This window comes from Hemitrygon akajei, chromosome 1 (genome assembly GCF_048418815.1).
Source record: "Hemitrygon akajei chromosome 1, sHemAka1.3, whole genome shotgun sequence".
Lineage (NCBI taxonomy): Eukaryota > Metazoa > Chordata > Chondrichthyes > Myliobatiformes > Dasyatidae > Hemitrygon > Hemitrygon akajei.
The window spans coordinates 89,424,760-89,447,586 of NC_133124.1; the positions used below are offsets into that span (position 1 = coordinate 89,424,760).

Consider the following 22,827-nt stretch of genomic DNA (forward strand, 5'->3'; position numbering starts at 1 on the left):
GCTGCATTTGTAGCTTAGTGTAGGCTATGCCACAATGTACAATACCTATATAGGCTTACTTGAAGCATCTGTAACAAAACAAACTAAATTTTCAATGCACAGGTTTGCAAGAGGCTGCAAAAGGTTGTAGACTCCGCCAGCTCCATCATGGGCACAACCCTCCCTCACCAAAGGACAACTTAAAGAGGTGGTGCCTCAAGAAGATGGCATCTGTCTCTAAGTGTCCAGAACATACTCTCCTCTCAATACCACCATGAGGGCCATGGTACAGGAGCCAGAACACTCAGGCTACGTCCACACTGGACCGAATAATTTTGAAAATGCCGGTTTTGTATAAAAATGATAGGCGTCCACACTATGCATTTTTTAAAATATCTCTGTCCACATTAAAACAGATATTTTGGCGAATCTCCTCCTACTGCACATGCGCAGGACACATCTACCGTAAACAAGCGACATATTTGGTGTCAAATCTCACCATGAAAGACTTGCTGTGCACTTGTTCAGTTATAGACTAGAAAAACTTAAACGACGGACAGCTGTTGGCTCACGCAGGAGGACTTAAAAGTTAAAAAAACTAATACTGGAGCGTATGGAGGCAACCAGCAGGGAGTTCGTGGACAGTATGACCCGGCTGATGACGAACATTGAAAACTGACAAACTCTTGCATTAATAAAGCCCCTTGTTAAATGTATAAAACATGTCTGCATCAGTATTGTATTTCCATACAATTTTACATTAGGCTGTTACACATCTATTGTCAGAGAAGTACTTGCATAAATAGGTAAACCACCTTCATACGAGTAAGGACAGAAAACAGGGCAAAGTGAGTATACTTATTTATTCAATAAGTTATGGGTCAAAGTATTTGGTGAGTACATTTCTAACTCTTCTGGCTTCAGTCTCGCCGTCTGTTCTGAAATTGTTAGGTTGTGTTCAAGAAAACAATGAAATGGCGCGCTGCCGTCACCATCTGTTCCGGCACGTCATGACAGCGTTTTTAGATTTCTCCGGTGACCCTGTCCACACTACTCTGGCAAATCCAGGGTTTTCAAAATTACACACCCTGGAGAGCGTTTCTGAAAATCTCCGGTTTCGGGCGACAAAAACGCCGTTTTAGTGTGGTTGGAGGGTAAAAATGAAGAGAAAAAGCTTCAGTTACGGATATATCCAGTCTAGTGTGGACATAGCCTCAATGATTCAGAAATAGTCTCCACCCACCATAAATCTGAATGGTCCGTGAACACTGCCTCATTATTCCTGTCCTTGCAATTTTGTTCTGTAATTTATAGTATGTTTATATCTTTGCACTGCACTGCAAAACAAGAAATTTTACATTATCTAAATCAGTGATAGTAAATCTGATTCAGATTGCTCCAGGTTGCTCTTGACGGTTGCTCTTAACCATTTTAACCCCTACAGTATCAGATTCCAATTATTATTGCATAATATATTTAAACACTTCAGAAACAAATTTTGAACCTAAAATGAAAAAAACCTCTGCAATAAAAACACAAGTCGAACATTTACAGAACAGAGTCGTACTAAGACGTGGCTAAATCGAAAAAAAAATTCAAAATTTTCTCTTTACAAATTTCTTCCAACAATATACCAAAATGGAAACTACTTGACCATACGGATTCTACAAGGCTGACAATGTTCCATAGCTCCAATAGAATAACAGCACAAGTCCAACAATGTTACTTCCTTCAGTACCTTCAAATGATGGTTTCCAATTAGCAAAACATGCAAGCTTTTGTTCTAAATATTTGGAAGATAGTTGCACAGCTGCCAAACACCAGCCTATAAAAAGCTAACTCCTTATAAACAGTGTACACTTGAAAATGGTTTTAACAAAATCTGGTACCCAAAGCTACTGTTTTAAGTAAATAAGCTTTCTGAAATTTTTTTATGGCCTCAGACTTGAAAGGAACGAAGAGACATGACCATGCCTAGACTTGGCTATGGCTATTTCTAACTTACTTCAACTGCACTGTTAAAGGGTAAATAATAAATTTAAGCCAATGTGACAGTTCTAGTGGTTGGCTTAGAATTATTGAAGGGGGAAGAAGCACAGTGTCAACTAGCATTAAGAGGATTAAAATGGTATGATAAATGGTAAATATTCAAACAACATCACGCTATAGAAAGTTAACATGAAAAGCAGGGATGTATTATGTGCACCCAAGTCTGTAGTTTCATGTGCACACATAACAGAAATAGGCCCTTCAGCTTACCTATCTTATATTGACCTACGAACACATTTTACATTAATACTATTTTATTCACTTCATTTTCCATCAATTCTGATTTTATTCACTTACACACTAAGCCAACTAACCTACCAACACACGTTTGGGCTGTGGGACAAAAATGAAGCAGCTAGAGGCAACCCACCCACACAATTACAGGACAAACTCCACATAGTCAGCACCAGAGGTTAGGATTAAGCCTGTGTGCTGTGCGACTAGCCACCCATGTACCAGATATACTTATCTGAGTCAAATGATTTTCCCACATATTTTCTCTCCACAAGTCTACGTCTGTGCTTTTGTATAGCTGTGTATGTGAGAATGCATCAGTATAGGCAATCATGTGTGAAAAAGTATGTGTTGCTATTTAGCCACAAGGAGCCAAGGGTAGGGAGCATAGTTATTATGTTTAATTACCAGATGGAATGGGGTGTGGGTGGAGCAAGGAATTGATGGCGGAAATTAATGCTCAGTTATCAAGGAGTTAAATTGGTCCTGGGGTTAATTATTACCAAGGGGGAGTTTCGCTCAATTGCAACTCCATTGGCCTATTATTATCTCAAAAAAGGTCATGGTGTTAGTTCAGATAAGCAAAACAAGAGGAAATATAAAGAATTCCTTTCTCTGATGCAAGACCTCAAGTGTGCAAACAATGCTCTTAAACAGATAGACTTGCACATAAATTAAAATATCTTGTAAACTAATTTAAGCAAAACTATTGTACTCCTAATGAAAATGCATTACCCCTATCATATACGATTTCCTACTTTAGAGAACCAGTGTCAGAGTTAAGCAAATACAGATGGCTAAGTTTTAAGCTTTGGTAGAATGAAATCTCACCATAGATCAGACAAATTAACATGGAGGTTGCTGTGTCAAAATCATGCTGCACTGATATGTTGCCCCTTGCTCTTAATGCCTGGAAGACCAGAAACAATGCCAATCCAGGCTAGGGATATACACGTGTGAGTGCTTGGATCCCAATATTTCCAAAAATCAAGTACCAATTAAAAGAAAATCTGTAATCACATACCAAATATTCAGAAATGACACATTACAGGATTTTAAAAATCAAAGAAAACTAAATTATAAACATTAATATACATAAATGGCATGTTACAAACTTGTTTGCCATTTCCTCTCTCACATTATAGCTCTGAGTCACCTGCAGAAAGCTGTCAATTCCTGGAGATGCTTGCCACGATCCTTGCAGATTGCTGAACAATTATTAAATATTTTTTTCAGTGAACAGTTCCTTTAATTGAAGCTAAATGATCCAGCCCTCTTCATAATAGGTGGAGGAATTGGCCAAACCAGCAACCTAGGGTGATCAAAGGGGCATAGCCAGATGCTTTCAATTAGCCACGCATGCTGAACCCACCAGGGGAGTCGACATGAACGAAGGAAACATGAGAAGCCAACTCTGATTTCAACCATAACAACAAACATGGTCACATACCAGATGCTCCAGTTTGATTTAAAAACACATCTGCCGTCTAAACTAACATTTGGCTTGTATCTGCAAGACTGACCCACGTAGATCTTCCTAAATTCCTTGATTTGCAATTTTAAACCAATACCTGTATTTTTCTGCAAAATCAGCAGGGATGTGACCCAACAAAATTTCTTCACATAAATACATTCCCTCACTTTTCGACCAAAAGACGTTGTCTTGCATCCTCATTGCTTCAATATCTTTTAAAGGTTTCACTAGCTAAATTACTGAAGTTTGGTTAATTGGGGGCTAGGGTTACAATTCATTAAAATATAGTGAGGCTGAATGATAATTTTGAAACAAAAGAAATTCTTGACGAACACAATTCAAATACAGAGATGTTGTGTTCACTTTTTATTGGTTTGAAATTATTTGTCACATGTACAAGATACAGTGAAAAGGTTGCCTTGCATACTGCTTATACAGATCACATTATTACACAGTGCATTGAACTAGAATAAGGTCAAACAGTAAAAATGTAGAATAAAGTGTAAAAACTACTGAAAGAGTGCATGCAGGTAAACAACAAATCAGCAAGATCATAACAAGGTAGATTATGAGACCACAAGTCCATCTTGTGTTTGCTAAGATTGCTTTTATATTTATCGTGTTCTTTTTGTTTTATTTATTGCATTCTTTATGCTTATTGCATTTTTGCTGCTGTTATCAGATCTGGAGTGACAATCATTTTGCTTTCCTTTACACTCATATACTGAAGAATGACAGCAAACAATCTTCAACCTGATTGCTCAAGGGGTCAGATTAAGAGCCTAGTAATGGTGGGATGGAAGCTGTTCTTGAGCCTGGTGCTATATACTTCCAGGCTGCTGCAAGAGGGGAGACGAGAGAATGCCCAGGGTGGGTGGGCTCTTTATTATGCTGACTGCTTTACTGAGCCAGCAAGTCGTATAGACAGAGCCAGTCGAGGGGAAGCTGGTTCCTGTGTTGTGCTGAGCTGCATCCACAAACCTGCAGTTTCTTACGGTCACAGGCAGAGCAGCTGCCAGTCTTGATTAGAACATATTTAAAATCCCTCCTAGACTTAACACAACTGAATGTTTAAATAGTCTGTTGGAGAATGGAGACACGGCAAAAACATTCAGAAGGTTGATCAAATCTGTGAGGTTCATTGAAGGCTGAATAAGGCTCATCGTATTTTAAATTAGAAAATAGCCCCAGAGCCTCCATTAAAATTATGAAGGGGTTCAGAATAAGAGGGCAAAGTAAGTTGGTCTAGATTTTGGGATCGGCAATGAAATGATGTTTCCCTCTGATCATGAAGAAAGACGTGTTTAAAGTCGTGCTATCCCTGTGGCTGGGTTTCCACTTTGTCATTATCAATTATTGTCAGTTATCTGTTCAGTAGAATCCCAGTCACCCAGAATCATCGTTAGCTACAAGCAGCCAATCACACCAATTGTTCTCAAGACAGCAAACCAGGAACAACATTATTTTAAACTTCTACAGTATGAAAAATAAGGTTTAAGTCAATAAAGGATTTCAGCCTGAAATGTCGACAATACTCTTTTCCATAGATGCTGCCCGGCCTGCTGAGTTCCACCAGCATTTTGTGTGTGTTGCTTCAATAACCAAACTTTTTTTGTTATTTGACAAAATGAGCTTTATTTTATAATCCATTAGATTTTGAGGTATTATATGGGAAATGAAATCTGCAATCAACAGGAGTCATTTTAACTAAGCCAGAGTGCTTATTCAGAAGGAATGAAGAATTATGGTATTAAACTGGAGAAGATGCAAAAAAAAACTTACGAGGATGTTACTGGGGACTGAAAGGTGTGTATGTATTTTGAAGGATAAACTGAATACCTTGGACCTCACTCCCAACCCCGCCACCGAATCATAGGAGGTTGATGGGTGACCGTGTAGAGGGTTATAAAATCATGAGGGACCTAGATAAGGTTAATAGCCACCATTTGCTCCAGGGTACAGAAGTCTAAAGCTAAAGGGAATAGGAGAAAGAGGGGAACTTTACCCCACACTGCGGATGACAAGTATATCCATTATGAAATTTAATTTAATCAGGAAAGGCTTAGAGTGATGTGGACAACTGACACTCACTCAGGCAACTTGGTTAGCACAGATGAGTTGGGCTGAATAGCCTGCTTCTGTGTTGTATTGCTCTATGATTTTATGACATGGGACTCCATCAAAATCATTACTCACAACTTATGCGGTAAACCATAAACATCGCTAGGTATTTTACCGGTTCAACAATTTCAAGATATTTCTACAGCAGACTGCAGAATAGCTCTGGAATGAAAGGGGTTCACTTATAGCAACATCTAGGTTCTAAAGCTTACAATATTCCAGAAGTTGACCTCAACTTTCACGGTTCAACAAAAATAAACAAAAAAATTTGCTATCCTTACAGCCACAAAACACGAGCAGTTCTGTTTCCATGTGGGAGTGTACTAAATTAGAGGCCATAAATACCAGATTATCACTAACAAATTCAACAAGAAATTCAGGAGAAACTTCATTACTCAGCTTAGTGAGAATGTAAAATCCACCTGCCAATGAAGATGTTGATTAAGCAGTGGGAATACTTTTTGATACACCAAATAAAATCATAAGGGAGAAAGTGCAAAACTCGTTGATGCAGTAAGGTGAGAGAAATCTTTAAAGAAGCGTAAAGACTGCTGAAGAACTATTGTGGCAAATGACCAGTGAGTACCATGAGACAGTTCTTACGTTAGCATATCCAAGTGGTTAGGACTGGACAGTGAAATTAAATTTTCATGGAAAAGTATGAAGCAGATCACCTGTCATTTTACGACTGCATGAATTTAACAATACAATTAGAATCAGATGGGATATACAATGCAATTTCAATTTGCTGATACCCACTTCAGCCAACAGTCAGAAATAATGTTATCAAGAACTGTTTACAATTGATCTTAGAACTGATACAAAGAAGAATTCTTGCAAAAAGCCCATTCCTTTCCATTATAGAAATCTACAAATAAATAATTTAGTAACTTTCACTATGTCATCCTGCTCTCTTGAAAGCCATTATTGAAGGGTTTAGGAAAATTCAAGCTTTGTCAATAAAAAACATTTATTTGATACTTTAATTTTGATTATATTTTGAATTTCAAGGCTTGCCCAAATTTACAGACAAGTGGCAAAGAATTTATCAATGACTATATGCCATCAAAAGGTTTATATAATCACTTACCAAAATACAAAAGATATGCATAAAATCAATAAATGGTTCTTGTTTTAATTCGGTGTTCACATGGCAGAAACCTTTCATAAGTAAAAGAACTGATAAATACAAGAGGTCACAAGTATTTTGTTAGAGTAATTAGAGTGCATACATTAATAAATTCAGATTATTAATCATGAAAATATATTTGTTATGTGCAAAGATCAACATTTACTAATACCCTAATTCTGCCAAGTCTATTTATTATATGTATACAACCTCATTGGCTTCAGTTGTCCTGAATCTTCATCTGTGTGAATTACAGAAGTTTAGCAAGTATACTGTAGCAATACTATGCAAGGATATGGAGAGTGCCTTACAATTTGCTGTATGAAAATTGACTGGTGTATCTTTGCTACATTACTGCAATGTATATGCCTTATATAACAATGATTATGGAAAAGCACAACCACTGTTAAAACTATTTTAAGTACTGTATTACAAAACTAAATACCCCCCATTTTGTTGTACTAATGTTTCATGTGGCAAATTCCATAAGTTTTCTTCCTCTGTGGAGAAAATTAGCAAAGCAATGTTGCTCTGTCTCAGCAACCTTTCTCTTTTGAAGCTAAGAGTCCTCATAATTTATTAGAATTACTGGTTTACAATATCTTTCAATATTCTTGGATGAAAAATTTTCTTTCTTCATGGAAGAAAGATGTAAATTTAAGGGCTTTTTTTTTATTTGAGGAGAATCTATGAAATTCCTTTCCAGAGGTTGTGGAGGCAAAGTGATTGGGTATATTCAAAGAGGACGTTGATAGGCTCTTGATTGTCAAGTTGGGGGGGGGGGGGTTAAGGGTTATGGTGAAAAGGCAAGAGAATGGGGTTGCAGGGGGAAAAGGCCGTAAGTGAATGGTGGAGCAAACTTCATTAGATGAATGGCCTAATTCTGCTTCTGTATCTTATGATCTGATGGTGTTACAAATTCTGTGGCCAACCCTGGGCTTGTATTTGGAGTTTAGCGAATGGGGGAGTATCTCAGAGAAACCTATCAAATATTGAAAAACCTAGATGGAGTGGGTGTGGAGAGGATGTTTTCTATAGTGGGGGAGTCTAAAACCAGAATAAAAGGATGTCCCTTGAGAACAGAGATGAGGAGAAATTTCTTTAGCCGGAGGGAGGTGAATCTGAAAAATTCATTGCCACAGACAGCTATGGAGGACAAGTTATTGGGAATAATTAAAGCAGAGATTAAAAGGTTCTTGATTAGTAAAGGTGTCAGAGGTTACAGGAAGAAGGTAGGAGAATGGGGTTGAGAAGGAAAATAGGTCAGTCATGATCAAATAGCAGAGCATATTCAATGGGCCAAATGGCCTAATTTGCTCCCAAGTCTTATGGTCTGAACATCAGCATCGTTTCCTCCCAAATGTGTCTGGAATCTTGAGTGTACAAATTCAACTAATGCACAAATTGGCTTTCTTCCAACTGATTCGATTGTTTCTGAAAACACAATAACATTGCAACAAAAGTTCTTATATTAAGTAAAATTTCCTTTCTTTAGTAAGAGTTTTTAAAAAGCATCCCAAGTTCCCAAACCCTATTGCAATGCAGTAATCGCAAGACGATTAGACACAGGAGCAGAATTAGGCCATCTGACCCATCGAGTCTGCTCCGTCACAGAGTCATGGTTGATGCTTTTTTTCCTTCCTCCTCAACCCCAGTTCCCGGTCTTCTCCCCGTAACCTCTGATGCCTTGTCCAATCAAGAACCCATCAATCTCCACCTTAAATACATACAACGACCTGGCCTCCACAGCTGCATGTGGCAACAAATTCCACAAATTCACCACCCTTTGGCTAAAGAAATTTCTCTGTATCTGTTTTGAAAGGGCACCCCTCTATCCTGAGGCTGTGCCCTCTTGTCCTAGACTCTCCCACTATGGGAAACATCCTTTCCACATCTACTCTGTTTAGGCCTTTCAACATTCAAAAAATTTCAATAAGAATCCCCCTCATTGTTCTGAATTCCAGCAATTACAGATCCAGAGTCATCAAACATTCCTTGTATGATAACCCTTTCACTCCTGAAAGCATCCTTGTGAACATCCTCTGGACCCTCTCCAATGCCAGTACATCTTTTCTAAGATGAGGGGCCCAAAGCTGTTCATGATAGTCAAGGTGAGGCCTCACCAGTGTCTTATAAAACTTCAGCACCACATCCTTGCTCTTGTATTCTAAACCTCAGAAAATAGTAGTCCCAACACCCCCTGCCGAACACCACTAGTCACTGGCAGCCAACCAGAAAAGGATCCTTTTACTCCCACTCCCTGCCTCCTATCAATCAGCCAATGCTCTAACCAGGTTAGTAACTTTCCTGTAATACCAGATGCTCTTAACTTGGTAAGCAGCCTCATGTGTGGCACCTTGTCAAAGGCCTTCTGAAAGTCCAAATATACAACATCCAGCGCATCTCCTTTACCTATCCTACTTGTAATCTCCTCAAAGAATTCCAAAAGGTTTGTCAGGCAGGATTTTCCCTGAAGGAAACCATGCTGACTTTGTACTATCTTGTCCTGTGTCACCAAGTACTTCATCACCTCATCCTTAACAATTGACTCCAACATCTCCCCAACCACTGATGTACAACATTAAAGTTCAAGCTGTTTCACCTCCATGGCAAGGTACAAAGAAATCAAGGAGCAACAGCAGTCTGCAGGAGGAAGTCAGTGAGTTGGGCAGCACCTATGGGATGAAAGGAATTGCTGTTGTTTCGGATCAGAACCCTGCATCAGGATTGCAACGAGAAAAGTCAACAATTCTTTTTCTCCCACAAATACTCATGAACCTGATGAGTTCTTCCAGTGTATTGCTTGTTGTTGCAGATTCCAGCATCTGCAGTCTCTGTGTTACTAAAGAAAGCATACCTTTGTCACAAATCGATGTCTTCCAAAAAAGCTGGAAACTTGTCAAAAAGACAATAAAACATACAATTAAAATAACATAAAAGTCAGAACTTTATGCTAATATCCAATATGTTGGAATTGGACATCAAGCATACCTTGCACTGTGTATACATATGCTATTGAATGAGCAGTTGTATTGTTTGTAACCATCCTATTCCACAGGCATTATCCTTTCAACTCCATTCAATTCAACAACACACACAAAATGCTGAAGGAACTCAGCAGGTCAGGCAGCATTAACAGAGTTAAATGAATAATCAATGCTTTGAGATGAGACCCTTCATCAGGGCTAGAAAGAAAGGGGACAGAAGCCAGAATAAAAGGGTGGGGCAAGGAGGAGCACAAGCTGGTGGGCGATCGATGAATCCTGGTGAGAAGGGGAAGGTACATAGGGAGGTGGGAGAGGGAAATAGCAGGAACAGTGTTAGAAGCTGGGATGTAATAGGTGGAAGAGGAAAGGGACTGAACAATATAGAATCTAATAGGACAGGATAATAGATCATGGAATGAAGGGAAGGAGGTGGGGAAACAGAGAGATTGAGGGAGGTGTGGGTGATGGGTAGGTAAAAGGGTGAGGGAAGGGGAAAAAGAATGTGCAAAAGGGCCAGAGGGATAAGGGAATTAAAAAGGGCAGGGGTTGTTGGAGACAGTGGTGTGATTACCAGAAGTTAGGAAAATTGATGTTGGTGTCATCAAATTAGAGATGACCAAGATGGAATATGAGGTGCTGGTACTCTCATATACATCTAGCCCCATTTTGGCAGTAGACGACATAACAGCAGGCACGTCAGCATGGGAAAGGAAAGTGCAATTAAAATGGATCCTGATTGTTACGGTGGATGCAGCAAACCTGCTCAACAAAACGATCCCCCAATCTGTATCGCATTTCACCGATGAAGAGGAAGCCACACTGGAACACTTGGTGCAATAAGTGGCACTGATGAATTCACACGTGAAGTGCTGATCACCTAGAAGGACTGTTCAGGGCCCTAAATGATGGAGGGACGAGGTGTAAGGACTTAGTGCAGTCCTGGAGGGATCGTTGGGAGGGGCAAGTGGATAAGAAAGTCATGGAGAGACCAATCTCTGCAGAAAACAGAGAGGAAAGAGATGTACCTGGTGATGGAAGATGGTGGAAGTTGTGGAGAAAGAAATATTGGATGCAGTGGCTTGTGGTGTTGTAGGTGAGAACGAGGGGAATTCTATCCCTGTGTTTCCATCCAATTCATATTGATTAACATGGTCAAAGGTCTCTGGAGCATAGGTGTTAATCTTATAGAAAAGAAGCCCAATCAAAAATTCCTTAGTGAATCAGACACCCATAGAAAAGTCATATTTTACACAAGGTGCAAGTTTTAAACATCAGTGGCATTCATAGCACACACTGGCAATTTAAACAGAAGCTTTCCAGGGACTATTTTACCCATCAGCAGAATCTCCTAAACTACCCCCTTTGTTATCCAATTAATCTTTTTGCTGGCTTTGGGTTTTAAAATCCTTGGTGCTTCTACTAATCATGTAAGAGTCAATTGATTTGTATATACTTATGATAAAGGCACACTGTAACTAAACAGTGGAAGATGTGGCTAATGTGCTAGGTATGGCTCTCCCTCCGGGACGAAAAGTGTAAGATTACATACACACTGAATGATGGTCTCACTTGTTTGGTGAGATAGATGTTCATGATCAGAACATTGGATTTCTAATGCTATTAAAAGTACAGACTTGGCTCTGTTTACAAGAATCCAGTAGCAAACCGAGTAGCAGATCACCCACATTTAATAAAAAGTCTTGCATTTCCTGACCTCTAAAGCTAATTAACTACTTATAAAATGTAGGAAATATGCTCACAGGACAGAGTATAGGATGTCTTCCATTGTAATGATCAATTAATCTGCTTTGGGCATGGACTGAGCAATAAGTATTAGTCAGAACTCCGGGGATATTTCATATGATCTTGAAAGGGTTTAGTATCACATTACTCAGTACGCTTTGAAGCATCATCCTGGAACTTGTACTCAGGTTGTTGGACTGGGACTAGGAACTCAAGAGTGACATAGAGAAGAGTGCTACCTCTAAAACTCAGCTAGCACCTCTATAGAAATATGCTGTATGAAGTGGTCACTGGCCCACAGAAATACAGCACTGTCTATTGACTGAAGGGACTTGGGCACAAGAATTAGTGCTGGAGCTTAAAAGCTCAGAACAGACTTAAGAACTGCTTCTTCCCTCCTGCTACAGATTTCTAAACCAATCAATCACTTTTTGCACACCTTCCCAGTGCTGATGCAATGTGGGGAAACGTGACCCATAGTTGGGGAGGGAGGTGGCCAGAGTGATTAGTGCTAGAGATAAGATAAACACTTCAGTAGGACATGATAGCCAATGACAGGGACGATATATTAATACTGCCGAGAAAGACATCATCAGTTAATGCCATTGTCGAGGAGACCATCCTGGGCGTCACTGACAAGAACGAAAATAGAGATGTGAAAGAATAGAGGTACAGACATCTCATAAGTTGAGGCAGGGATTGTCCATTTTTTTTTAAAGTTGTGTCAGCTCCCATTGTTCACTCATTACTGGGCATAAAATCAAACCCACACTGTGATATAATGTGCATAGACACATAACAATATCCTTATGCCAACTCACCACTCATATTCATTAATCTTCTGTTTTGAGCAATCTGTTAGGGAGTGCTATGTTTTTATTGCATTGTCTTTTAAATGATGCCCTATTCAGGTGCAGAGAACACACACACAATATTGATAACAACTAATAACTGGCTGCAGAATAGTGTTTCAGTAAAAGAGTAAGTGCAGTCAGGCAATAAGGTTCAAGGGCCAAGATGAAATAGATTGTAAGAGCCAGAGCCCATTTTTATTACACAAGGTCTACTCAAGATTCTTATAACAGTGGGATAGACACTGTCCTTGAGCATGTTGGTGTGTTTCCAAACCTTTATCTTCTGCCCAATGGATGGGGAGAGAAGACATGACCAGAATGGACGTAGTCCTTGATGATGCTTTTTCACAAGGCAACAGTGAATGTAGACAATGTCCATGTAGGGGCCACTGGTTTATATAGATCACATCTCCCCAACATCCTGTATAAAATACTTCGTTTTTCACAATCAAATGACCACATGGAAAGGAAGCCTTTTCTGTAACAAAGGCAGTGTGGTGCTGTCTTACAACTTGGAGGGCCACATGTATCCATCGATGGTTCTCATAATTACAGTGTGACAATATTGAACAGCACTGATAACTTCATACCAAGGTGGCTAATAGAGTTTTGCCAGAATGGCTCATATACTATGAGCAAAACAAAGTTTAAAAAATTCACGAAAACTTAAACCCATCTCATTCCAGTATTTGTGAATGCTTTAACTTGTTTAGATTTTTAGATCAAAATGTTACATATGCTGTAAAGGAAAGGAGAAAGAACAGCTCCTCTTGGAGCAAATCTAGCAATGTTTCAAGAAATTTAAGTGTAGCCACTTTTAGAAGGGCAGATATCATACATATTATTGCATTGGCCTAATGGTTATTGGGATGGTCCCCCTCACACTGGACATGACACACATAGGCAAGCAGGTGTGAAAGAGGAAGATGTTGATTAAACTATTTATTTAGACATATGGCACTGAACAGGCCCTTATGACCCAACGAGCCACACTGCTCAGCAACCTACCTATTAACCCTAATCTCATCACAGAACAATTTACAATGACCAATTAACCTACCAACTGGTACATCTGCAGAGTATGGGAAGAAACTGAAGTACCTGGATGAAACCCAAGTGTTCACAGGAAGGACATACAAACTTCTTACAGACAGCATCAGAACTGAACTCCAACGGGCATTGAGCTAACCACGACACGACGGTGCCACCTGCTTATCTAGCAATTACCACATCTATCTCGTAATTCCTGTTTTCAGGAGCTTGCTTGAGTACTTCTGTTTCTACATTAGAACCAGCTGAACATCTTGGTAAAATGCAATGGGACAAGGCACTATATAAAGAGGAATCAGGCTAGTAGAGAGGAATTGAAATAATAATGCATAGCAATGAGGCTTCAAGAGGCTGCATTGTATATTCCCGTATCTTGTGTTCTTGATCTTTAATTTCTGTTGCACAGTTTCCCTGCTCTCTACTATTTTATACACATCCTTCATCCAAAAGCTGTTGATCACCTTCCATTTTATTATAGCCAATCCTGTTTATTTCATGTACTTCCAAAGAAGTCAATGCTTAAGAGTCCCGCAACTTTAACCAGCATTTTTACCATCAACAAGCACAAGTCAAGAATGTGGTAGAAAATTCTGTACCTGACTATGCAGATATGTCAAAATTGAATACTGATATTCAGTTTCAACCCCACCAGGGACAATGTAGCTTACTGAATGGTACCTTGAAGTCTATTCACTTTAAGTATCATTGTACTGTGGCTGCAATGTGTGCCATCTCCAAGAATGTATTATAATTACTCAGCTTTCACCAAACTTACAAATAAATTGCTGTTCCTTTGTTGTTTGGACGCAAGCCTTGCATCTTCCACCCCAGGAGCACCACGGGAGTACCCTTACCAGAAGGACAGCTGTGGTTCCAAGCAGTGACATTATCACCTCAAGGGCAGTTGGAGATGGGCTGTAAACGCCATTCTTGCCAGTAACACCCACATCCTGAACAAGGAATAAGCTATGCAGCATTGCTACCTTTCTGCCTGACCCTTACGATTCTGACACCTATGTTTGGATGCCGTTCATCGAACTTAGCTCAGCATTTAATACCATCATTCCCACAATCCTGATTGAGAAGTTGCAGAACTTGGGCCTCTGTACTTCCCTCTGCAACTGGATCCTCAACTACCTAACAGAAGACCACAGTCTGTGCGGATTGGTGATAACATATCCTCCTCGCTGACGATCAACACTGGCGCATCCCAGGGCTGTGCATAGCCCACTGCTCTACTCGCTGTATAGTCATGACTGTGTGGCTAGGCATAGCTCAAATACCATTTATAAATTTGCTGATGATACAACCATTGTTGGTAGAATCTCAGGTGGTGACACGAGGGCATACAGGAGTGAGATATGCCAACTAGTGGAGTGGTGTCACAGCAACAACCTGGCACTCAATGTCTGTAAGACGAAAGAGCTGAATGTGGACTTCAGGAAGGGTAAGATGAAGGAGCACATACCAATCCTCATAGAGGGATCAGAAGTGGAGAGAGTGAGCAGCTTCAAGTTCCTGGGTGTCAAGATTTCTGAGGATCTAACCTGGTCCCAACATATCGATGTAGTTATAAAGAAGGCAAGACAGCGGCTATACTTTATTACGAGTTTGAAGAGATTTGGCATGTCAAGAAGTACACTCAAAAACTTCTATAGATGTACCTGACAGGCTGCACCACTGTCTGGTATGGGGGGGGGGGGGCATGCTACTGCACAGGACTGAAAGAAGCTGCAGAGGGTTATGAACCTGGTCAGCTCCATCTTGGGTACTAGCCTACAAAGTACTCAGGACATCTTCAAGGAGCGGTGTCTCAGAAAGGCAATGTCCATTATTAGGGACCTCCAGCACCCAGGGCATGCACTTTTCTCACTGTTAGGAGATACAAAAGCCTGAAGGTACACAATCAGTGATTCAAGAACAGCTTTTTCCCCCTCTGCTATCCAATTCCTAGATGGACATTGAACCCTTGGACACTACCTCACCTTTTTTAAATATACAGTGTTTCTGGTTTTTTGCACATTTTTAAATCTATTCAATATATGTATTCTGAAATTGATTATTATTATATTATGTTTCTATCTTTTCTATATAATGTATTGAAGTGCTGCTGCTAAGTTAACAAATTTCACATCACATGCCGGTGATAATAAACCTGATTCTGATACAGATACAGACTTCATCCCATCTCAATGTTTCTCTCCAAAAAAAAACATCAAAAGCCATGCTTCTTCCCGTACCACACATTCACACAAAGGAGAAAAACTAGTTCATTGCAACAACAGGCTCAGGTACAATTCCTGTTGGTCTTTTCACTCTGTGCCCCAATTTTTGGATAGAAATTTCAGGAACATTCTTCAACTGCAACACTTCTGAAGGGAAAAGAAACACCCATCTTCATTTTGAGGGAATATACGATGAAAATTTATATCCCAAGTTTAAGAGCAAAATCAAAATGGGTAATCTTCTCACTTGCACACTAGCAACCATTTCCTGAATATAAACAACAGATATCCAGCAGTGCTAGATAAAGAGCCAAATCATTCTGCCCAAGGCTGGTAGATGAGGGAACCAGTGTTATTCATTCACTTCCAGTTTAGCACGTAACAGATCTACAATGACCTGCTGCAAATCCGAAGAGCTGAGTTACAGGCACTAGCGTATCATTCTACTCCTTCTCCAACTCTAAATGGAGTCCAACAAGGGAGCCTTGGTGTGCAAGATTGGAACGGAAAGTTCCAGCCTGCTAATATGAAGTGTGGTCAGGTTATTTGACTCCTCAAGCCTGTTCTGCTATTGAATAAAATCATAGCTGATCATTAATATCACCCACCACTTTCCTACCTTGATCCTGTATCCACAGAGATTGAGGAAGACAAGTTATTTTTTTGCTCCAGTTTCTAATATTCTCAGTCTCCAAGTAATTACTAAATAGTACTTTAATGTTTTCATTATTTTGTGTTGTGTCTTTTTAATTTACAATAACATTAAAAGATTTTACAGATCTCTGATCAGAGACTTATAAAAGCTGTTAAAATTGGGTTTTATTTTTCTTAAAGTACTGAAATCAGCTCAACCCCAACATTGTTTCCTGTCTCAAGCTGTCAGGGTGTTTCCTTCAGAAGAGCCTCATTAGCAATCCAGCACAGACCCTGGTCGTTGACGAGGCCTCACTATCCAATTCCTGGGGTGGAGAGTCAACTAGTTTGACCTTTTACAATCAGCTGGGGTAAGTGGGAATACACAGTAGCCTTGGACTGAATTCACCTCAGAAGCAATGCAAAACACCAAGTAAAACCAGAATGTGTTAGTTTATCTACAGAGGAAGACAATTAAAACAAATCAAGCTTTCTTCAAAAATTCCTAAGCACATGGATAAAATAAATCCCCCCTAATGTTGTGTAATTGCACTCACCTTGAATAACAAAGACCCCATGTTAAATCCCTGATACGTGCTGAGATTGCTACTTACCTCCCTCCACTCCCCTGGGCCAAGGAGAGATGAACAAGTGTCATGAGATTTTCATGTACTTAAATCATTGAATTGGTTATTAAAGTGATAAGTGCATGCAGGAGATCACCCCATTCTGGTTAGAGGTGCGCAAGTTATACCAAAGCTATACAATGCCCTAGTTAGACCACATCTGGAGCACCACTTATCGCTCTGGTCACTACACCTTAGGAAACAGAATGTTTACTGGAATAACACAGATTCTCTATAAAATGACAATTTTAAGGAGAATGCAGCATCTTCCTTGGAATTTGGAAAGAAGTGATTTGATTGCAGAATTAAACATATTACACATATTACAACATATAGTAAACACAGAGTCTTTGGAATGTTTTTTTCCAAGTGAGAATGCTTCTTTGCCAATTCTTACTATTTTGAATGTTTCTTGCTACTTTGAATGTTTTGAACTTTGGCACAGAAGAACACTGTCTTGTTTAGCTGTATCTATGTATGGTTTGAATGATAATTAAACAACTTGATTTGATCACTGGAAACTGATAAAGCAGATGGAGCAAAGCCTTCTGGATTGGAAGTTCTGAACTGGTGAATAAATTTCATAAATTGTTTGGAAATACTTCCAGGTGCATAGAGAGACAAATGTTTGATATACTCTTCCATAAATGGATAATGCAGCCAAGAAAATCACAGATAAGATTTTTAAGAACAGAATGAAGGGTATATGGAGTTAGATCACAAGTAAGCCACAAAGCTTATTGAATATTAAAAGGGGCTCAAGGTGTTACCTGGCCCCCTCCTGTTCTTATGCTCTGCACTTTCCTCAGTGAACAATATACTGACACAAGGCAGGTGTGCTGGGATCACATGGAGTATTAATGAAATTTCTCTATTCAGCAACAAATCAATCGCTTAGATACTAATGGAACCACATGGTATGTGACAGCTGGTGAAGGTTAAAAACCAGACAGGGTTAAAAAAGGTTACCAAGGTCTGATACTTATATTATTCAGTCAATAAACATAAGGCACTGTCAAAGTAGATTAGACATAATGAGGTTTGTTGAACACATGCAGAAAGACAGCAATGTAAGTGGCAGTTCTTTACACCAGATTATCTGGGGCACAGCACAATAGCACGCCACTATGGCCAACCAGTCCACGCCAGTGTTTATGTCCTATCCATAAAAATCTTTCAGCATAACCCTTTACTTCCTTCTCCATCATTTACTTGTCCAGCCTCCCCTTAAAGATACCTACACTACTCATTTCAGCCACTCCCTATGATAGCAAGTTCAACATCAACATCTAAAAAGGTTAGAATTTATCTGCTTCTGAGAATGCCATGCCAAGCAACGTTGGCTGCAGGTTACAATGATCCTGATATCCATAACGGAATTGAACATTATTCATGCTGGAGCTTAGATAGTTTTCTCAAGTTGTGCTTCAGAATCTTGCCAGATCATGTTATTGCCCAGCATTACCACTTAAGCAACCAGAGGCCATTGTTTGATAGCATAGACAAGAGACCACATAAAATTAGAATAGTATGATCCCAGCAATTACACGATGTAAATCTATGAAGAAAAGAGCAGCAAAGGAATTTTTGGAATGAGCAGAAGCAGGCTAATCATCTCCTTATGCCTTCTCCACTGTTCAATAAGATCATAGCTGATTTTCTTTTGAAAACCTCAATGCCACTTTGATATCCAACAATGTTGTCAATCTCATTCTTACCTGTACTCAGTGTCAGCTCTCCTGGGTAGAGAATTCCAAAGATCATTACCTTCTGAATGAAGGCATTTATGAAATTGACATGCTTGCTCTTATAGCAGATTCAGTGGACCCGGTAGCATTTTCCTATGCCAAAACAATTCTATCCAGAATTTCACATTAAAGTATATACGTAGAATCATTTTAATGTAGAGAAATGTGGCACTTTACTGGATCTGCTATTAAACAAAGTTTAAATCAATGCATGCCAAGAGACACTGACCAACAGCTTGGTCAAAGGTAGGAAGAGATACAGAAGCAATGTAATGTAGGGAAACCATTTCAGGATGAGCAGCCTGTCACTAATGCCAATGGTGGAGCAATTAATCTGCAGATAATTAAGAGGCCTGAAACAGAAAACATCAGATATATCATATTATGGGATGAAGGAGACTGCAGCAATAGGGAGGAGTGTGATCAGTACAAATTTGAAAGCAAGGGACTGCTGAACTAGCAACCATAATTGGTAAGCATTGGTGAACAAAATTTGCTGCAAATTAACACACAGCTGCCAGGAACAGGATGAACTCAGGTTTATAGAGAACTGAGTAAGACAAGGTAGCAAGCAGTGCACTGAAAGCTCATCTAGAATTAACAAAGACATGGACCAAGGTTTCAGCAATAGAGGCCGAGTTGGCCATAGTTTTTGAAGGTCAAAAAGATAATCTTACTGATGGTGTGGATGTGTCAGAAATTCATTGTAGTGCTAAATATGACACTCAAGATTATGACATTTTGGGTTCATTTTGAGGATGAGAGGTTACTTGACGGAGGTGTACAAGATGGTAGTGCCATAGATAGAGTAGGTGGCCAGCACCTTTTACCTGGTGTCTAATACAAAGGCATAATTTTCAGGTGACTGGAGGAAAGTATGGGGTGGATGTCAGAGGTAAAGTTTTTTTTTTAAAAACTACAGAGCAGTAAGTGCATGGAAAGCACTGTTAGGGGTGATGGTAGAGGCAGATGCATTAGGAACGTGGATGAATGGAACTCAGATAGGTACGTGGATGAAAGAAAAATGAAGTACAATGAGGGAGGGAAAGGTTAGATTGATCTTGGAGCATAAAAGGTCAGCACAACATTGTGGGCCGAAGGACCTGTACTGTGGTGTACTGTTTTGTGTTCAATGTTCAGAACAGTAGTTAGAGAAAGGTTTGGAGCCAGTGGCTGGGGAGCAGGAAATGATGGGGATCTAACACCATGGCCATTGAAATGTTGCTGTTTTACCCATATGGAGCATCAGTATCAAAAGCAGAATTATCAGCCACCAAGGCAGCTGGCAATAGAAGTATTTAGGCACACTGCAGTGGACCTGAATTATTCCCAAAATTTCACCATGGGCCCACTTTCAGCGGATACGTAACAAAGTGAGCAAATCACTGCTGGAAGCTGGCGGCACAGAACTAACAGCCTGAGGGGAGGAAGTGGCAAAGTAACTGGGGGTCAGATTGGCTTACAGCAGTGAAAGGGAGGGTCTTCAACCCGAAACAATAACCCTCTTGGTCCACATTTGCTATCTAACCTCTCAAGTGTTTGTAGCTTTTTCTGCTTTAATGGAAGAGGAACCAGAACACTTACTGACTTCCTCCACTGGTAAGGCAGGGAGCCACACACGTATGGTAACTTCCTGAACAGTATATTGAATGTTATGAAGGTCAATTAAACAATCCCTGCTCAGGCGAACTTTTGAACAGTGAATCTTGGATGGTCTACACCAAAGACAGCCCACATTGTTGCCACTGTTTATATTTGCACTGCAGTCAGACAGCTAATAGAGGCACCTCACAACTCCAGTGATCCAGGTTCAAAGTCAAAGTCAATGTGAAGTTTGCACTATCTTCCTGTGGCCATGGGAGTTTCCTCCATGTGCTCCAGTTTCCTCCCACATTGCAAAGATGTGCAGGTTGGAATTACTACCTCACCCACAGCCAATGAAGATGCAAAAAAATCTGCTATGGCCTCCTTTACTTCTCATACATCCTGTAATAGACTTTGTCCAGCCTTGGGGATTTATCAACCTTTATTCATCTTATAACATCTAATATCTTCTCATTAATATTGACTTGCTTCTGGTTACCCACATAGCCCTACTTGAACTCACTGTTTTCCATATCCTCCTCCTCAGTTAATACAGAAACAATCAACCTCATTTGCCGATCTCTATACATGGATCACCCCATTTTACCTGGCTACCCTCCTGTACACGTGTGAAAAGAGAATAATAAAATGGGTCGGATTTGTTTATAAAAGAGAAGGGGTTTGTTGTCATCACCAACTCAATGGGCTGAAGGACCTCCTTCAGTGCTATACATCTCCACGACCGTATTTTCAAAATTAGTTTCTGAACTTTCTACTGAACACTGCTAAACAATCAACAATGCACAATGAGTTCTCCTAGCATCTTTACATGATAAATGCCAACAGGTTTGGAGTACAGATTTAAAACCACATAGTGGGTCAATTTTTGTACAAGGTATGGTGGTGGGGAATGAAAACATTCGGCCAGATTATTCTTCATAAATGCAAGCGCTCAAGAACCGCTACTCTCAAACATTAGCAGCAGGCATCTTTTAAGTCAGGCTATAAAACAGAAGCATATATATATTTTCAGAAGGAAAAAAATTGTCAAAAGAAAAGAAAGCTGATGAAGACTACACCTGAAGCAAATGAGAAAGAAAGAAAGAAAGCTGGAATACAGAAGAGAGATGGGGAGAGAAGCCGAAACCAGGGTCCAGAGAAAGGAGTGGTGATAGAGACATTTTCGGCAGAAGAGCTTTAAAAAAGATTAAGGGATAAAACTGCTTAAACAAGTTTTGATTATGAAAATTGATTCAAATTAAAATGTTGATTATTCTTAAATGCACACTTAAGTTCTTCAAAATTTCACAAAGAAACTCGTTCCTAAAAGGCACTGGAGAACAAGACAGCTATGTTACACGTCAGGTAATCTGATTTAGGGACAACATGTTTAACTTTCAATCAAAACACAGATTATAACGGTAAAGAACAACACTCGAAATACACTCTACACTTAATCAGGTTTCAAATGTTTACCTGTGTGTTGGAACAAGACTTGAAGGAAGTTCAGTTACACAGCTTTGATCCATTATTGGTATTCTTGAGGGGGAATAGGAATGATAAGCTGTCAAAACCACACTGCTTGAATCATTTATATCCATTGTCACTCACTCATGCTTCGCAGTACTCTAAATAACAACTACCTCCGAAAGTCGTCACATACTGCAACAAGCAATTTGGGCTACAAAGTAATCCTGGAAACAACAGGTCTCTACCTCTCACCCTGCCTCGCCACAGCTGACAAACAAAAAAAAACTCGGGAGAACGAAACAGGGCAGTGGGATTAGCATAGAGAAAACGCCTCCCGAGATAGTGGGCAGTAGCATGCATCTGGAGGTATCCAATCTCTCTCGAAAACCAAAGGGCGAGATTATAGTTAACCATTCAAAATTAACGGCAGAAGTGGAAGTAGAAAATGTTTGAAATACTTTGCAATTTAGCTTCCACGCAAGTTTGTAAGGCTTCCACCGAGCCCCGTCTCTCCTGACATTCGGTGTCTGTAACACAAGTAGTTTGTTAAAGATGAAAACCACGCCGTTCACTTACATGTTTCTCAAAGGTGTTCCTTTTGTAAACTGAAACCTTGTAGTGCAACCAAGAAAAACAGCGCGCTGTCAATGTGTCTCCATGAAAAATTCACGATGTTAATTGCATAGTTGTTTGAACAGGCGAGGTGAACCCTTCGCAGGTCGGGGCTCTCGTCCAGTCCAGATTCCTGAACAGGGTAGTAGTGACATGCTCAGAGCGAGACTCTGTCTTTGGCACTTAATTGCAGTATGTGCGGCTTCTCCAGGAGAGCCAATCGCAATACTTATTGCCTCATAGAGATAAGTTACAGCTTCAAAGAATAACAATGGCTATAATAAAAGCTAACAATGCTGGAAACGCTCA

The 22,827-nt window shown here is 39.8% G+C and overlaps 1 protein-coding gene across 3 annotated transcripts in view; it reads right to left on the minus strand.

The window, feature by feature from the left end:
* arhgap28 (Rho GTPase activating protein 28) overlaps nucleotides 1–22,623 on the minus strand; it is a 215,083-nt gene extending 192,460 nt beyond the window's left edge. Inside the window, exons 1-2 of one of the 3 annotated variants that reach the window (XM_073047647.1) lie at nucleotides 22,483–22,623; nucleotides 21,913–21,975 (exon numbers count right to left, since the gene is read on the minus strand). In XM_073047647.1, coding sequence (XP_072903748.1) covers nucleotides 21,913–21,965 — 53 coding nt within the window. In that variant the 5' untranslated portion in view covers nucleotides 21,966–21,975; nucleotides 22,483–22,623. Of the gene's footprint in view, nucleotides 1–21,912; nucleotides 22,160–22,482 lie in introns of those variants that run through there. The other 2 variants (XM_073047655.1, XM_073047643.1) reach the window with 2 other exon arrangements.
* Nucleotides 22,624–22,827: the final 204 nt, after the last annotated feature.